Here is a 16,912-nt window from a genome sequence, read left to right on the forward strand (position 1 = left end):
AGAAAATGGAAGTGTTGCCCACTAAGTACTATGAAATGACTCCAGCCACTGTATGCAATTTCATTTCATACATCCAGCTCTCTAAGGAAATAATGCTTCTCCAGCTGAGTTAAGGAGCCATTTTCACGTCCATTCCCTTTTCCGAAGCCACTAAAGAAAAATCAGAGCGATGCACTTTTTAATGACTTTGGCATAACGAAAAGAAAACTTCACTCTATAAAAGGAAGCCTGGTTTCTCTCCCTATTTGGCAGTAAAACATGTACTGATTGTGAACAAGGCTTGAATACAAAGTACATTGTAATTGAGCCGTATAAGCATTTCAGTTTTCAGATGGCATTTCTAATTTTTCTCTTTTTGTTGTATGATCCAAAGACTATGATGACTTAAAATTCAGAGTTTCCAGTTGTTTACAAAGCAGACTTAGACAGTTGAAAAGCTTATTGTTTAGGAGCCATTATTTATCCACATATTAAAATAAAAACGAGCAGCAAGGGTTATACATTGCTTTCAGTGATATTTAAATGCTGAGCTCCTGTATTATTACTTCACTTATTTTGAGAAAAACACCTTGGAACAGCAAAATTATTATTGTACATGGGGCGGCAGTCAGTCTAGTCCAATGTCCTGTCCCTTATCATGGCTTTAACTAGCCATTTTAAATAAAAAAATCCTGTTCCAGTCTGTTTTGAGATAGGATGTCCCAAGAGAGTTTTCTCCTATTGCCCAATAACTTGGAGACTGGCCTGTGTCCCAAATCCTTTCCAAAAGCTGCCTTTTTTTTTTTTTTTTTTTCGAATTTTGTTGCTAAACCTTGAGTCTGTTGCTTCTCTTCTAGACCCTACTAAGCTCTTGGCCATACCATTCCCCCCATGGGATATTTCTTTTCCACAGGGCTATGACAAGGCAAAGTAAATGGCAAAATCAAAAAAGTAACTGGAAAAATTAATAGAAAAAAAAAAATCATCCCTTACTCTTAAATGAGCAAGTCACCAAATTTGGCTGTGGAAATTCCCCAAGCAAAGGTCACAGGAGGTTGAGAGAATATCGTAAGGAAGCACCACTAGCCGCCTCTTCTCTGCTCCCGGGAGCAGACGGAGCAGCAGGACACGAGGTGACAGCCTAGACGGGCCTTCGGTCTCATCTCATGCTTATACAAGGTGTTTCAGCCCAGAGGATTTCATCACTCTAACTACAGGAATAAACCTCACCAGCATGATCACAGCTTACACACCTTGGGCATAAAATGAAAGTCAATTGGAAGCCGTGTGTCAAATGGGCAGAGCAGACGGTACATTTACCAGTTTAGGCAAGACTGAGTTACTGAAACACTGAAACTGAAAGATCAGGCAAGAGATCTTCACATTAGATACACTTTCTCTCTCAACAGGTGGATGTAGAACTGGAAATTCACCTGCAGCACTAACAGCAGGCTAACTGCTTTTTGATCAGCTTTTGACACCAATAGAATTAATTTTTACCAAACACCAATATTACTCAGAGGCTTCTGCAGCTGCTGGCTTGAGTCCTGTCTCTACAGTTATCGGGGCTATGCAGGAGGAGGGGAAGCACTGTATCTCCAGGATAGAAATTCTGGGGAGCTGCCAAGGGGCAACATGAAAGGATCCATTCATCCAGTGGTCAGCAGTGGGAATGCTTACGGGACTCAGGGACTACAAAACCACAGCAGACAGGGACGGCAAAACTGCGCTCGTGTCCCACATTATGTTCCCTGATGCACAGACAATTTATGGGAGAAATCCAGGAGAAAAAATAAAACACATCAACATGTTGTAATAGGCTAAAAGGTATTTAATTGTTTATACAGTCAAAGGGAACCACTGAACTAAAAAATGGGTTGTTGTTCCTGTGAGGGGAGGACAAGTGGCACATTAGCTCATTTCATTATTAAATTAATACCAGATTAGTCTGTTTAATTGATCTAAATTGTTCTAACCCAGCTGAGGTTGGCATGTTCAAACCAGCTTGATGCAGGCATGTCATAATTCATTAGTTATTTTCCTTAGCCAGCTCAGGGAATTTGAGAAGAATCAGGTGCACCAGAGGAGCAAAAAGGTGCTAGAGACGGACTGCTTTTCCCTGGCCATTTCTTTTCCCTTTTCTACTTTAACTCTGCTGTCGATCACTATTGCCAGCCAGAGCTGAGCCTGCCAATCACTCTGACACGTTGCATTTCCCAAACCAGAGACTCTCCTGTGAAAACTGTTGACTTGGATTTAAATATTACTCCTCGCGGTATTATTTTTTACTACCTGCTATAGAATTTCTGCATGCACAAGACAAATGGTTGTGAGGACTTCATTGAAACAGGAACATGACAGAATTGATAAATCTAGTGACAAGAGCAGCCAAAAAATGAGAGAGACCTGTGCGTTATTCTGCCCACCCACTGCACTGAACGTACGGCGCGATGTGTCACATTCTCTGTGTACACTATCTGAACCCAGCCTTACAGCATGCTTGACTTTTTACAGAATAAAGAGATGACCTGGTGACCCAGGCAGAATAAAATAATATTTTTAGGTGTGAAGCCAATCGTACTCAGCTTATGGAGTTGCTGGAACTGTTGCAAGACTGCTATTACGGTACAAAACTAGAAATAAAGAGGAAAAGCAAAACTATCAATACAGAGAAAAAGAGGACCACTGCAATCAGATGGGAAAGATCTTCTACCTGCAGAGATTGTTTAAGTCTTTGGGAACATGGTGTTTGGTCACTGCTGATCCCTCAAACCACAAAGCTGTCAGTATTAGTGATGCGTTGTGGGAAACACGGCGTGTTCTCTTTTCCCTGAGACCTACGCAGTGTGGATGAAGAAGGACATTCATCCAAGGACTTCAAAACTGCAGCAGATCGTGATAACCCTCCAGCCACCATCCTCACCCTCGCTAGCATGTGCAGGCTGGTAGAGGCTCCCACATCTTGCAGAGATGTTCTGCTTGTACAAAGCTTTGCTGCCAACCCCGGCCAGCGCAGGTCTCAGTCACCAGCATGGCTGGGACTGGGAAGTGCTGTTGTGCGGGGCAATTACTGCTTGGCTCCTGAAACATCGATCTTTGCCAAGCCCCAAGGAGGGAGCGAGCATCAGTCTACTTAATGTCTCCCTCCCCACAAAAGCATCTTTGCAAACTGACTCTGGGGAGAAACCATTCTGGACCAATAAACAATTACCCTCAGGAGAGGGTTTCCTTCTCATTCACTTTGCTTTCCTGGACTAGGGATTTCTTCAGATAATGCTGGAAAACCATCACTATGCAAAAACTCTCAGCGCCATGGTTAAAATAAGATGAGGAAAGGAACAGCTTACCTTGCGTTGTCCCTCCCATGTGATTTCAAGAAGTTCATATCACGATATCTGGACAGGAATGCTACTAGCTGGTCATTTGTCCTGCAAAAGAAAGAACAAAAGATGCCCAAATTACACTGCGAAAACCACTATGTTTAGAGTAATTTATATACTTATTGTTCTCACTTGGAGACCATCCACGGGCTCTCTGAAGGCGGCAGTTGCTGAAAAAACTTCCATCCTGCTGGTAAACTTCATTGCCTCCCTCTACTTAGGGAAGCGTACTTGGAAAACAGTACAGCTTTATTACATCTTAACAAATTTCCTATCAGCTCTTGGCAGATGTTTTAAGCATTGTAACAGAGTATGTATTAAGTAATCCTGCTCAACATTTTTTAAGTATGAACATTCAGCTGTGAGATGACTGGATTGATAGTCCCATTTTACATGCTTTGCTAGATCTTTCCTAGGGAATCTGGTTAAGTATCTATTGGCATTTTAGTTGTTTTCATCCTTGTAATAGAGAAGAGGCCAAGGTTGGAATGCATAAAGCAAGAGAATTTGGATGTCAAAATCCCAATATAATTAATAGGCACAAAGGAATTTAGAAGGTTAATTCCAATTAGTTTGACTGGCAACCTGACACCAGTATTTTCAAAATTTCTGCTAACATGTCCAAGAATGTATTTATGCTTGACAGCTTTTGTGGTCTGTTATTTCTTTAACAATGGAGCAAAAACACTCTCTATTTATCTAGGTCAGCATATTTAGGAAAACTGAATAAACCGTATTAAAAAGATCCTCATCTCCTGAGTTGCATTCAAAACTACAAACTTATAGATACACCACCATTTAAGCAATGGTCTGTAATGGAGTCGACGGCAGAAAAACTAAAGATAAAACAGTTGCCAATAGTATTGTATCTTGGAAACATCTCATTACTACAAGCCACAGAAACCCAAGTTAAACTGGAGTCATGTACAAAATGCATTTAACTTCTGGGGTCAGGCTGCAACAACTTGGAAACGTTATCAGCCTAGTAAACTATCTTTGCATCTCATAGAACCAAATTATTCTGTCATCACAAGTAGCATTTCATTACTGAACTGATGAATAAAGAACAAGTTAACCATTGATTTTATCTGGACCAAATGAAGTATCTGCCCATCAACCAGTTGTTCGACCAGGCTGTAGGAGCCTGAGACCCTCCTTCTATGCTCACTCATGTGAGCTGTAATACCTCCCAGGGTCAGACTCTGCATCTCAATTTAGCAACCTCAGAAAACTGCTTTCTGTATAGCAAGCCGTGCAGATTTTCACATTTGCTGCTCCAGTGATTCTCCGTCTTACTGGGATGAATAGGCATTTAGCGAATTTACTTAGCAATGCTTCCACATGAAATGGTTTCAATGGCTGACATCTTCGGGTGAGTTTCTAGGCAAAAACGGGCACACAGAGATGATCTTTAGAAATATAACCAAGTTTGGAAGTGCTTGAACTTTAATTTCCTTACAGGATAAAAATCAAATCAACTAAAGTAACAATCCACACCACTCAATAAAACATCATCATTTCTAGATTGCTCACCAACCTGTATTTCACTATTTAGCAGTGTTCTACCAAGTGTATTTGGACTCGGGGCTGTCATACAAACTTTTCAATGCTTCTCACTTTTTAGATAATGCTTATAAATGCCTACATGATTTTTAGCTCTCAAAATAATTAATAATTGACATTTTTTCACTTCTTGAAAACATTGGTGGCATCTTAGTCCTACTTTTAATTTTTATTTTTTTTTCAAAAAGAACTCATACTGAGTTATACTCTTTGTCAGTTAAGTATGCTTCTTTTCATGTGTTGACGACATGGAAATAAAACATTGCATTTCCATTTGGTAAAAGTTTCTAGTTATTTGACATTTAGATTTATGCGGTCAACCAATTCTGTGCTCAGCATGGGAGCACACTGAATTTCTATTAAGCTTTCATTCAAACTGCTTCTTCTGGCCCCAATATCATGAGGATGCTGCACATCACCTCCCAATTATTCCACCACATGACATTAAAAAGAAAATCAAAGGTATTGAACATGCCATAGATGCTAATTCAGTTGCTAAAATCCTCCTCACCTTTCAAAAAACTTTGCCTTCAGGGGTATATTTCCTAAACGCCTCCGGCACAGATTGCTACCACACTTCTTTACGTACGGCGGCAGCATGGCAGAGCCTCTGGCAGCAGCTATTTACAGTGCCTCTGGCACTCCTTCTGAGAAATACTAAAGACATGGGCCTATTTTTTCTCTAAGTAAGGCAATGGAAAGCTGAGATTTTCAGCTGAAGACATCACTGGGAGCAACACCAACTCCACACTGCCAAATTAAATTCTGCTATAGCTTCACAAATTTCAGGGATAATTCACTGAGCATGAATCTGGTACAAAATCTTTTACTAACCATCATGGTATAACAGAAAGTAACAAGTGCAACATATTTCTAGTATTTCCTTCCCAAGAAGGAAATAAAAAAGTCGTGGGGATAGGGAGAGTAGTTCATGCTACTCTCTCCCTACATCAAAACACGCTAATATACGTATTAAATTCCTATCAGTTTCCCTAGAGTGTAACACAGCACGACTAGCGATTGAGGAAAAAGCCTTTCCACAGTTGGTGCATGAGGCTGCAGCTGAAGGATGCATACACACAGCTCTCACTTTTATTTCCTTTTGTTGTTAAACTCACTTGGAGGGCAAGGCACCAGGGAGAAGGATTAGCCAGCTGGCTACCTGTGCCATTAGCAGGGAGGGAGGGTGACACAAGAGGAGAGAGGCTGAGAGAAAACGTGCAGTTTTCAGGTGTGCAGCACGCAGAGAAATAGGAAACTAATCCTCCAGTGAACTCAGAGTGTGGAGAAAGCCTGTGTGTGTGGGAAGGCTTCCATGAGAAGGTGACAAGTGAAGATGACTGACGGGGAAACAAAGCGTTTTTGACTTCATTGATGTAGATTTGGTGTTAAGCAAGGGCAGGTCTGCAAGCTGGGACAGAGGGTCCATCTCCACCAGAACTTAATCAGGTCCTGCTGCTCCCCTCCTGCAGCAAGGGTGAAGGGAGGTAGCAGGGGCAGCGTGCGGTGCCTGCCCGCTGAGAAGCCACAGAGCACAATTCAGCCAAGCCTCCCACAGGGTTGGGTTCAGAGGATGGGAGCACTTGGCCAGGCAGACGGGGGGCTCTGGAGGCTGCAAAAGCAGCTCTGGGGCTGCCAGTGACTCAACCCTCAGCACTGCTCAACCTGTGGATGTGGCTGAGCCCCTGGACTGGGGCTCAGTCTAAGGTTAGGGTCAACATTAGATTTAGAGGTCTCAGGAAGAGAAAAGGGAGTCCTATAGCAAGAAGGGAACTCAGAAGATATTGCCAAAGCAAAGCAAGGTCTGCTACTAGTGTTTTGTCATGAGCAGCCTCTGGTCTGGGACTGAGGTGTCCCAGCACATGAGCAGGCTAACCAGGCATGCAGTAAGCACATATACATGCTGACCATTGCAATTATTTCAGAATATGGTGTATACGATGGGGACTGAAATGGAAAACTGGAAAGAGAAACACTGACTTTGTGTTTGCATTGTCTGAAGGCACTGGCAGGTCTGCCCAGGAAGTGGCACGAGCGCGTCCCCACGCACAACCACAGCCGAGCACTGCCGAGAACAAAAGGCCATGCTGTGCTTGCTGGTTTTAAGCAAACCCTCCAACTTCTGGTGACTAATCCAAGCAAAGAGCAGAGATCCCCTTAATTTACAGCTGTGAAAATAGATTAGGAAAGTCTTTGGAGAATCTGAGAAAAGAAAAACAAGCTATTGTTACTTTTGGAAGATAGTGAAGGCAAATATAAATGTCCTTGATTCAGCAAGGTACTTTAACGCATGGGCAACTTGAAGGATGTCAGGAATAGCAATCGCTTCAATGGGACTATTCATACATCAAAACTTATACAATTGCATAACAATTTGGCTAAGTTAAATCAAAAGTTCATAAACTTTTGGCAGCACACAGGTATGGAAACAAGATAGTTTGATTCTGTGTAGGAATCAGATGAAGGAAAGAGCAACCACTCAGATTCTGGGGTTGAACTCTGCCATTTGGGTACTGCATGGGTTGCCCACTGCATGATGAGAGCTCGGTGTCCCTCTCCAGAGGGTGTTGGTCTGCCTGTCCCAGCGTAGACCCTGGACTGGAAACCAGGGGGTTGTCCAGGCACAGAGCTGGCTGCGGCTCTGCAGACAGATGGGACCCTGCTAATTAAAATATGGAGCAGTGACAGTAAGGAAAACTTCCTGAGGACCACAGATTGCTGCAACCCAAAAAGCCACCGACTTAACTGAAAACCAGCCCAAACTCCAGAGCCCACCCACAACAATGCTGCGGCAGAAGCAGGGCTGCCAAAAATCTCTTTTGGTTTCTGTTCTGCTTCATCAGGCGAGGTTGCGGGTAGGAAGGTTCAGCTTGCCATCTGCTTCAAGTGAACTCACCAGTGAAGTCTTCCAAAAATGTCATTTCAGGTAAATCCCCCGACTGGGTTTAGAAACCATTTCATTTATCAAGAACAGACGGGGCAATCCGGTTTCAGACTTCGTGAAAAGTGCAAGGGGCTGCAGTGCACCTGCATGCAAAGTACAGATCATCTCTCTCTCTCCTAGTCACTTAATCTCTGATCTATCAGAAAGGTAAGGCTAAATAAAAATTTTTAGACGTTATGAATATATACAGCATTTCCACTTGGAAAGCAGCTCTCGTACTGGAGAATTCTTTTGTTACTGGTGCAAGGTTTGAGACAAAATCGAATGAAATCTATGGAACTCTCTCCTATGGTCTTGATGGGCTTTAGAGCTCTATAGGCAACTTCATTATCTTCATCCCTGCTTCATTTGCAGTGCCCAGGGAGGCCTTTTACTGCACTGGCTCTTGCCAGGTTGTTCTCAGCACTTCATTCACCAGGAATACCCCACATTGTTCCAACTTATAAGTCTGTCATGAATTTACCCTGAACAACATGCACTAGCAGGAGCTAGGGACAGCTGCAAAGCTGAACCCAGGCTAAATTCCATTTCTAACCGTTATTTTCTTCTCTTTTCCTGTGTGCCTGCTCTTACATGGAAATATCAGCACTGAGAAGTGGATTCTGCTACCCTTTCCAGGCAACTGTAACTCACGTGCATCACAAATGTGGTTACTTGTAAATTAAAATGTTGGAATATGAAAAGGTAGAGCACAACAATTGAAGTGTGGTTTTAAAATTGTTTAAAACAGACCTGCTCAGTCCTGGTTCCACACTTCTCCAGAAGTGAAGGGGAAAGCCTGCTGGAAGCAACATTATCTTGGTCTCTTAGCAGTTTCTCTCCCCAAGCACTACTCTGATTTGAATGTGATTTTTGCCTTTAGTGCTTTTGTCTCTGTTGTAATCTTAATGTGTGGATGACTTTTTTTTCTTACACATTTTCTAATCTGACAGGTAAAAACAAATACAAATACTTTTTTTATTGCTACATACATGGGACAAAAGGAACTTCTCATTACCCTGCTTACTGACAGACTCCCAGCAAAAGAAATGTCAGTGTGACTAGGTTGTGACAGTTCACAGTACCGATCACAGTAAGCAATTGCTATGTTAACCATGCGACATTACCGCGATGACATGCAACAGCCAAAATTTTCCCCAACACACCATCCCACCGCAGTTAGGAAAGTGCACAATAGTTGTCAGCTGCAGTGACCAGCAATCACCAAACTGGGAGTCCTTGCAACTGAGCACACACCAGTACCTACAGCGTGGCTGACGATGCTTCTGCAGACACAGCTCTGAGATTTTTTTCATATATTTTCTGTATTTTGCAATGACAAAGGCTTTATTCCCTCGAAAAACAACACTAAAGTGCTGAACTGAAACAGCTGCACTGCAGTGACTGTGAGGGTGCTGTGCCGTGACACCAGCAGCTGGGGCCTGAAGGGCAGCTCCTGAATTCAGGCATCAGGTCTCACCAGGCACCCACAGGCACATCTCCACGCCGGACCGTACGCTGGCTTTCGGTGCAATTCGAACAGCCTAGGTTAGTACAGAACAACATACCCAATTGGCAGGAGACGGCACACTGAAAACGGATAAAATTTTTAATCATGTTTAATTTAGCATTATCTAAAGGCAAGCCTGCTAGCTGCTGCGCAAGATCTTACAGCTGCAACACAGAGGGACGTGAGCACAGGAAGGGGCTCAGCCCTTGCTGTGGTGAACAGCACGCAGCTAGCAAACATAGTGGTAGTTCTGCTGTGGTGTGGGGTGCTGCTGCAGAGGGAGGAAAGTACCACAAAAGCAGCTGAACAGACAAAAACCAGAGTAACAAACACAAAGGCGAAAGCATTTGGGAAAGTAGGGCAAGGAGGCTAATGTGGTCTGAAGCAGCAATGAAGGGCCTTTGAAGCAAGGATGATGAAGGCAAATATATAGTCAGAAGAGGTAAGTCAAAACTGTTAAAAACTCCTTCAGTGCCCAAAGCTTTGATATTTCCACCCATAACTGCCTGACTCCTCTCCACAGTTTCCTTACCCAGAATCACTGTGTCTGTGTGAAGGCACAGCTCTGCAGAGCCCAGATGTATAGCAACCCCAGCAGCTCTTTGCCAAGAAACTATTTCTAAAAGGTCCCTAGAGAAGAAAAAGACTTCAGAGAAGAAAACTGGAATTATAGGGCAAACTAATCTACTCAGAGTTAAGGAAGATATTACTCCATAGTCAAACATGCAGATGTGCACACAAGAGTGGAGTGTGTGTGCCTGGGAGTGGAGGAGCTGGGTGCCTTCGATTTTGCTACCTTCTTTTCAATAAATTCTAATAATTATGATTAAGCTCATTGATTCCAATAAAGGATTAATTTAATCTTAGTTAACACATTATTGTAAAGTATTAGGACATGCCACAAGACTCCTGGGCAGAAGGAGAGTTCCTTCTCTGACTATTCCTAGCATGGGGCTATCCCGCCCTTGCTGCCCTCTCCCTCTATCGTGTTCAGACCAGCCCACCAGCTTCTGGAAGCTGCCAGCAGCCCTGCATCACCGCCAGGCGCTGAGGAGGTGGGGAGGAAGGAAAGCAATCCAGGAGATTTCTTCTTCCAGAAGAATTATTGCCAATTCACACCTACGCCTGTATAGTGTCCAGTGCACTTGGAAAGTTTCGCTCCTGCGTCTGCTGGGGACACGGCAGCACTTGGCAATGAAGCTGGGTGGGATCCTCCTACTCCAGTAAGGGACCCTGATCCACACTGGCCCTTCCGCCATGGCAGCTGGCACACGTGTGTGGGGGGGTGTGCACGGCATGCACAGGTAACCTAACAAAAGGACACAGCAGTGGAATGATTCAGCAGAAAGAAGCAAAAACCTACAAGACCTCTTCCAGAAGGAAATGCTAATAGCAAGATGATCAACCACGCAAATGCAGCACAACAACACAGAAATAAACCCTCTCATCGCAGGGTTCAGCTCTTATAGCCTGGATCTGCAGCCTGACCCTCTCACTGAGGCTCCCAACTGCTCCCTCCCCAAAGTCAACGTAGTGCAAGGGGAGGCTCCGAGGAGCCTGACCCTGGCTGTAGCAAGAAAAAAAAAAGATTCTGCCATCTAAAAATGCAAAGAAAGGGGAAGGCTATATTTAGCCCTCACTATCTATCACAGAACAAATATTACCATGGCAGGCATTTCTCAGAGAAGCGGATTCCCATAACAGCAGTCATTCGTAAAACATACCATAACAATGAGAACGACAGATATGATTTCAGAGACCAACTGCATGTGGAAGGCCCTAGGTGGCTGTTAACACCTCTGCTTTTACAACAGTGTTGTCTTAACTGGTTTGTTTTGTCTTTCAAGTCAGGTTTAACAGAGGAACAAGATAATGGAAGAAAACTACTGCCATAGCAGCTTAGCTCGCTCGAGTACTTGAGAGATTAAAGTTCTGCTCCAGCAACAGTGCTGCCATCTGGGCTGGGAAGTCACACCCGCGTATTTCAAAGCATTAGCTTTCTGCATTTTGATGCTCCAGGCATTGATCAGTCATCATACGGGATGCAGCCACTCTCAGTGCAGCTCTGCCAGTGTTGTATGACTCTCAAGACATTTTATTAGCAATACAATCATCTTTGCTGTACTTTCAATTACTGCTTCCCATCCAACCATTGTCTGTTTCCCATGGAAAAGAAAAAAGAACTAACATAGTCACAAAAGAGTGAAAGTCTTCCTTAAATGTCACACTGCTGAATAAACCTCTTCCCAGGGAGTACATAAACGCTTGGGTACAAAGAAGATCTACTGAGAGAAAAAGAATATACTCCGTCGTCTGCTTCCTGAGACACTCCACAACCTATTTTCTATAAATTCAAGGCTTCAGATGGCATTCATAAAATAAATAAATAAGCCCACTGCTGACAAGCAACAGCACATGCTTAAATGAAAATCCTAAAGAGACTATATAAGAGAATTCCACCAAGGATTAATGAACAAATGTGATTAAAACTATCTACAGCTCTGGACTGCAGCCAAAACTCTGCCAGCAGTATTTGATATGTAAATGCTTAAAACATTTGCTATGTGCACAGCCGTTGATGCAAAGCCTCTATAGAGAGTTTCTTCATCTAATTAGAGATATTGGTTTAGCAAACTTTGGAGTTTATAAAAACCCTCAACGTCTCATTATTCTTTTAAAATAGAATATTCATTTGTTTGGAACGTTTTCCAGCTATATCCCATGAAACCCTGAAACGCCTTTGGCTAATGAAAAACTCCAGCCCTGTATCAGCTAGTAAGCCCTACAGCTTTTATGATAATAAATACCACATGCACTCATTAAAACTTTTTAACTTGTTGCTTTTGCTTTCTTTAGCTATTTGCTAGGGATAAAGTAATGTAACTCAATTTCAAATTATTTTATAGTGCAATTTCAACACAAGCATTTAAATTGTCCAGGATCTTATCAAGCACACTATACTATAGTGCTATCACTGTGTCTCTGATCCAGTAAAGCACTTAACAGCGTGTGCTTAACTGTAGCACATTGTAGTTCTTCTAAAATGATGCGACTTTCACGCTATATTCTCATAAATTACTTTATGGATAAGTGTCTAGATGTCCCTGTGTTAGGAAGCAGCATGTGGAATGATTACACACAAGCTTAAGAGCTGAGAGCTGACCTTTAACTAATCTTAGATCTCTTAGGTGCACAAGCACACTTCCTAAGGAGACTTTTCCAGGGAGGTCAATCCAGTTGTATCTCAGTTTCTTCATCACTCCCATAGATACATCACACAAGTCACCGATGGTTTGAGATTTAACTCATTGATGTTTACAAAACATTTTTAAAAAAATCCCCTCAGTCCCAGGAGTGATGTTAGGAACTCATTTGTCTGTGAAAATGACATTTTCCGAGCATCCCTACTGCTGCGATAAAAAGTAAGGAAATAAAGAAAACGTTATCCTGTAATACCATGTTGTATGCAATTCTTTTTTTCCCAATTTTAAAGCAACCTATGTATTTTACAGTAAAATGATGAAATACATTATTTAAAGTATGCTTTTTTTCCTTTCATAAATCTAATTTTATGCAATCGTTAAGCGTAGATTATACGTATGCTTAGCAACAATGAATGCACTGAAAAAACACTTGAATAACAAAAGCTTCTGAAGCTGCTTCTGAATGTGTAACTGCACAGAACCTGGTACACGTGAAAGTAATCAAAGAAAATCAGCTCATGCAGGACGAATTATTCCCTAAATAACCTGGTGTTGATGTATTCAGCTCACAGGCATTTTGCTAGAAAGGAAGGAAAAGTTTCACCCTGATTTGTTAAACAATTTTTATTTCTCTACTTTAGTTTATGAATGATCAGCACATCACCGTTAGTATCTTTTTTTTTTCATCTTGCTAGCCCAGAGCTTGAGTGCCTGACAGATAGCCTTTGCTAAAAAGGCCTATAATTGCGTATTTCCAACAAATATTTTTAAGTAAAGGCAGAGATGTGTGCCTAACTTAGATAAGGGCTAGAACCCATGTTAAAGGTATACATTGTAGTAAAGCAAAATTCCTTCCCCACTACATTCACAAAAGATGTCTGTTTAGTTGAACCCCATATATGGAAGAAAGCTCATTTTTTATCAGCGCTGGCAAAAACTGTTTATCAAGCTTTGCCGGCATTCCCGTTATTCGTATTGGGAAATTAAAATAATGCAGATTGGTAAAGAGGGAATACAGAAATGTGGGGTTTAGACACTTCAAATCATAGCCTAATCCAACATGTTTAGCATTTTTTGATAAGTGACACAGTTTTGAAGCTTACTTAGCATGTTCTCAATTCCAAACATGAGCTGGCTCTCCTAAACTAAGGTGCCAATCCTAAGTAAGCAGATTTTGTTTCCGCATTGGTGCATTTACCTGTTCACGAGCAGAAGTTTCTGTTTGTGGGCATAAAAAAAAAAGATAAATCATTGTAAAAGCTATTTAAGAGAGCTGCCACGTTTGCCTGCTCCCCACTTCAGTCTCTGTCTGCCTGGAGTACGAGCAATTTGTTGAGCCATATTTTAGTCTGTTTATCTTGGCTGTGGCACATTTACAGTTTATTTGCAGTCTTTTGTGGCTTTTGATCCCACCAATGCAAATCTGCAAATTGAAAAATTAGCCTAACCTACAACCTTCTGTTTTAATTTTTGTTTTCTGGTAGAGTCAATGGTTAAATATTATCACCCTTGCTGTGGTTAACAGGCATGTAAGGGATAAGCCATATATGTGTTTTGGGTCTCTTTTGCCTTTGCAGACAGCATACAACATCCCCCAGCAGCAGAACGGAAGGTATCTGTCTGATCGGCGGGGGGGCCCATGGAGGGGCTCAGCTGCCGCTCCAGAGCCGGGCCAGGATCCTCAGCAGGAAGGCTACAGCTCAGCTCAACTCCGCTCTCCCCTGAGCAGCAGCATCAATTACTCATTCTTGCCCAGATATCCTCTCCACACCACATGGCAGACTTTCAGAAGACAAGCCAACAACAGTCATTGCTCTGGTTCAAAATGAATTCTTCCCAAATTAATGATACAAAGGGAGGAGAAGCGTCAGTGCAAGCAGGGGCAGGTGAGCTTGCACGTTATCGAGAACTTCATGGGAAACTTGTCACGCGCAGTCAGATGGGTTCAGACAAAGTACAATGAAGCCAACGTTCCCAGTCACTTTAGCTGACTTTCCACTAATAGCTGCCATTAACACTTTAGTCAGCAACTTTCCAAGGTAGCTGCGGTTAGGATAAATGGAAAGAATTGTGATTTTCATGATAAAACTGCACCAGTTAGGTGCATGACATCAATGAGTCCAAGACTGAACATTTTTAACATTTTTCTATTAAGACTGTATGAAGTGACTGAATGCAGAGTGTGAAAGTAACGAACACACACTATCTCTGAAAATTCAGTGGAGAAAGGCTATTTTAATATTATACTGTCAAAGGTCTATCATATTTTACTTTTCCACCTATAAGGAAGTTGAGTGTTGACGTAAATGATCATTTTGATAGACAGCGAGCAGGAAGCAGCAGTGTACCTGAATAGGTTAGCTACACAGCTCTAAGCCACATTGCTATTTACATTGAGATGCATGTTTTAAGTGGCTTCACGCCCAGCATGTCTAAGTTTAATTATGTTATTTACTTAATTTTAACCATGCAAGGAAAAAAACACAATGTCTCCGGTGTTATGTTCTCTTTTTTCAGCGTATTCTTATTTAACAACTTCTATGACAATAAGGGTCTTCTCCCACTAGCAAAAATAACTTGTGGAATGACAGAAACATTGGTAAATGCACTTTCTGCCCATTCTTCTACCAGGTGCATGTTGGAAGAAAGCAATACACAAATTAAGCATTATTTTGTTCCTTAAAATACTCATATTCTTAGTACCCTCAACAGTGAGGCAAGTTCCCTCTTGCAATTCCTTTAATCAATGAAAAACAAACACTTTTTTTTCTATCCTATTTTCAGCTGATAAAGCCCTATGCAAAACACTGCATTTCATTCTGTATTCGTATCTGTAATGCTCCAAAATCAGTGCAGTGCACTCAGTTTATGCTAGTGTAAGCCAGACCATAAACCTGGTTCTGTGTTCTTGGAATGGGCTATGAGAAATCATAATAAAAGTTTTGTGGTGTTTCACAGTTTAGAGGCTAGACTGATTAGGCTCTGAAGGTATGTTGTTAGCATATATAGACAGCATGTTAACAGACCAAAATTAGCACTGTCTTCCTATCATTCTGAGAACTGCTCTGTTTTTCCTTGCTTATGTGCTTCGTAGTAGGTAATGCTCCATAGGAAAAGTTCCTGAGCAACCATTTTTTTTTCCACAAGGCCCATTCATTAATCTGTCAGAGTGGCAGAAAACGTAATTGCTGCCAGTTACAACATGACTCGTTCAGCCTGGAGAAGAGAAGGCTCCAGGGACACCTTATAGCAGCCTTCCAGTACCTAAAGGGGGCCTACAGGACAGATGGGGAGGGACTCTTTATCAGGGAGTGTAGCAATAGGACAAGGGGTAATGGTTTTAAACTGAAAGAGGGGAGATTTATAGATTAGATATTATGAAGAAATTCTTTACTGTGAGGGTGGTGAGGCACTGGCTCAGGTTGCCCAGAGAAGTTGTGGATACCCCATCCCTGGAGGTGTTCAAGGCCAGGCTGGACCGGGCTTTGAGCAACCTGGTCTGGTGGGAGGTGTCCCTGCCCAGGGCAGGGGGTTGGAACTAGATGATCTTTAAGGTCCCTTCTGACCTGAACCATTCTATAATTCTATGACTTCTAACATCTGCTGAAATGTATTTGCCAAAATAATTTACTTTTCACAGTTGCCTTTACCTGATATTACAATAACAAGTCATTCCATTACTGCATCAATGCAGAGATCAATATAGAAAACTACTACATTTAAGAAGCTAACACACAAACTCCTGATGGACCAAAACACAGGCCATCCTCCTGTCGACACTAGGATATCATTGGTAAGGATGCACTACAAAGAGTTAAGACAGACATGAAAGAACTGAGCCCACTTAATATATTTTCTGAAAAGCATCTAAAAAAAAAAAAAAAAAGTAGTGAAAAACCTTGCCTAACCAGCTGCCAATACCCAAGGATATTTAAATATTAAAACCAAACATGATAGATTTTTAGGCTTATCAAAACACTGGGATTTTATTTAGTACAGAATGATGCTCCCTGTTTTGCGTTTTTTCAGTGTTTGTCTGACATTGCATATTCATGTAGAACCTCATCTGCCTACACGATACATCCCATTTTGATGAAAACAATAATCACTGATTAAATAAGCAACTGGAGTGAGCAGCAGAAATGATCAACAAGTCCATTACTCAAATTAGCGAGGCTTTGGTTAAAAGAAAAAAATCTAGGTATCGGGCTCAGTGGGATCTTTTTGTTTGTTTATATTATGTATACTTTACATGGAATATTTTACATTCAGCAATTTTTTTCACCACCTCCAAAATTAAATTACTGAGAGTTTTGTGTAAAAGAGAAGAAATTAAAGTTAAATATGAGCATAG

The 16,912-nt window shown here is 41.8% G+C and overlaps 1 protein-coding gene across 4 annotated transcripts in view; it reads right to left on the minus strand.

Moving 5' to 3' along the window:
- The window catches only part of XYLT1 (xylosyltransferase 1), a 206,463-nt gene that overhangs the window by 42,693 nt on the left and 146,858 nt on the right, over positions 1 to 16,912 (minus strand). For all 4 annotated transcript variants that reach the window (XM_074597976.1, XM_074597975.1, XM_074597977.1 and 1 more), the window contains one exon: positions 3,327 to 3,407. In XM_074597976.1, coding sequence (XP_074454077.1) covers positions 3,327 to 3,407 — 81 coding nt within the window. The remainder of the gene's footprint in view (positions 1 to 3,326; positions 3,408 to 16,912) is intronic.

The sequence above is a fragment of the Larus michahellis genome, chromosome 8 (assembly GCF_964199755.1).
Source record: "Larus michahellis chromosome 8, bLarMic1.1, whole genome shotgun sequence".
In the NCBI taxonomy this organism is placed as follows: Eukaryota; Metazoa; Chordata; class Aves; order Charadriiformes; family Laridae; genus Larus; species Larus michahellis.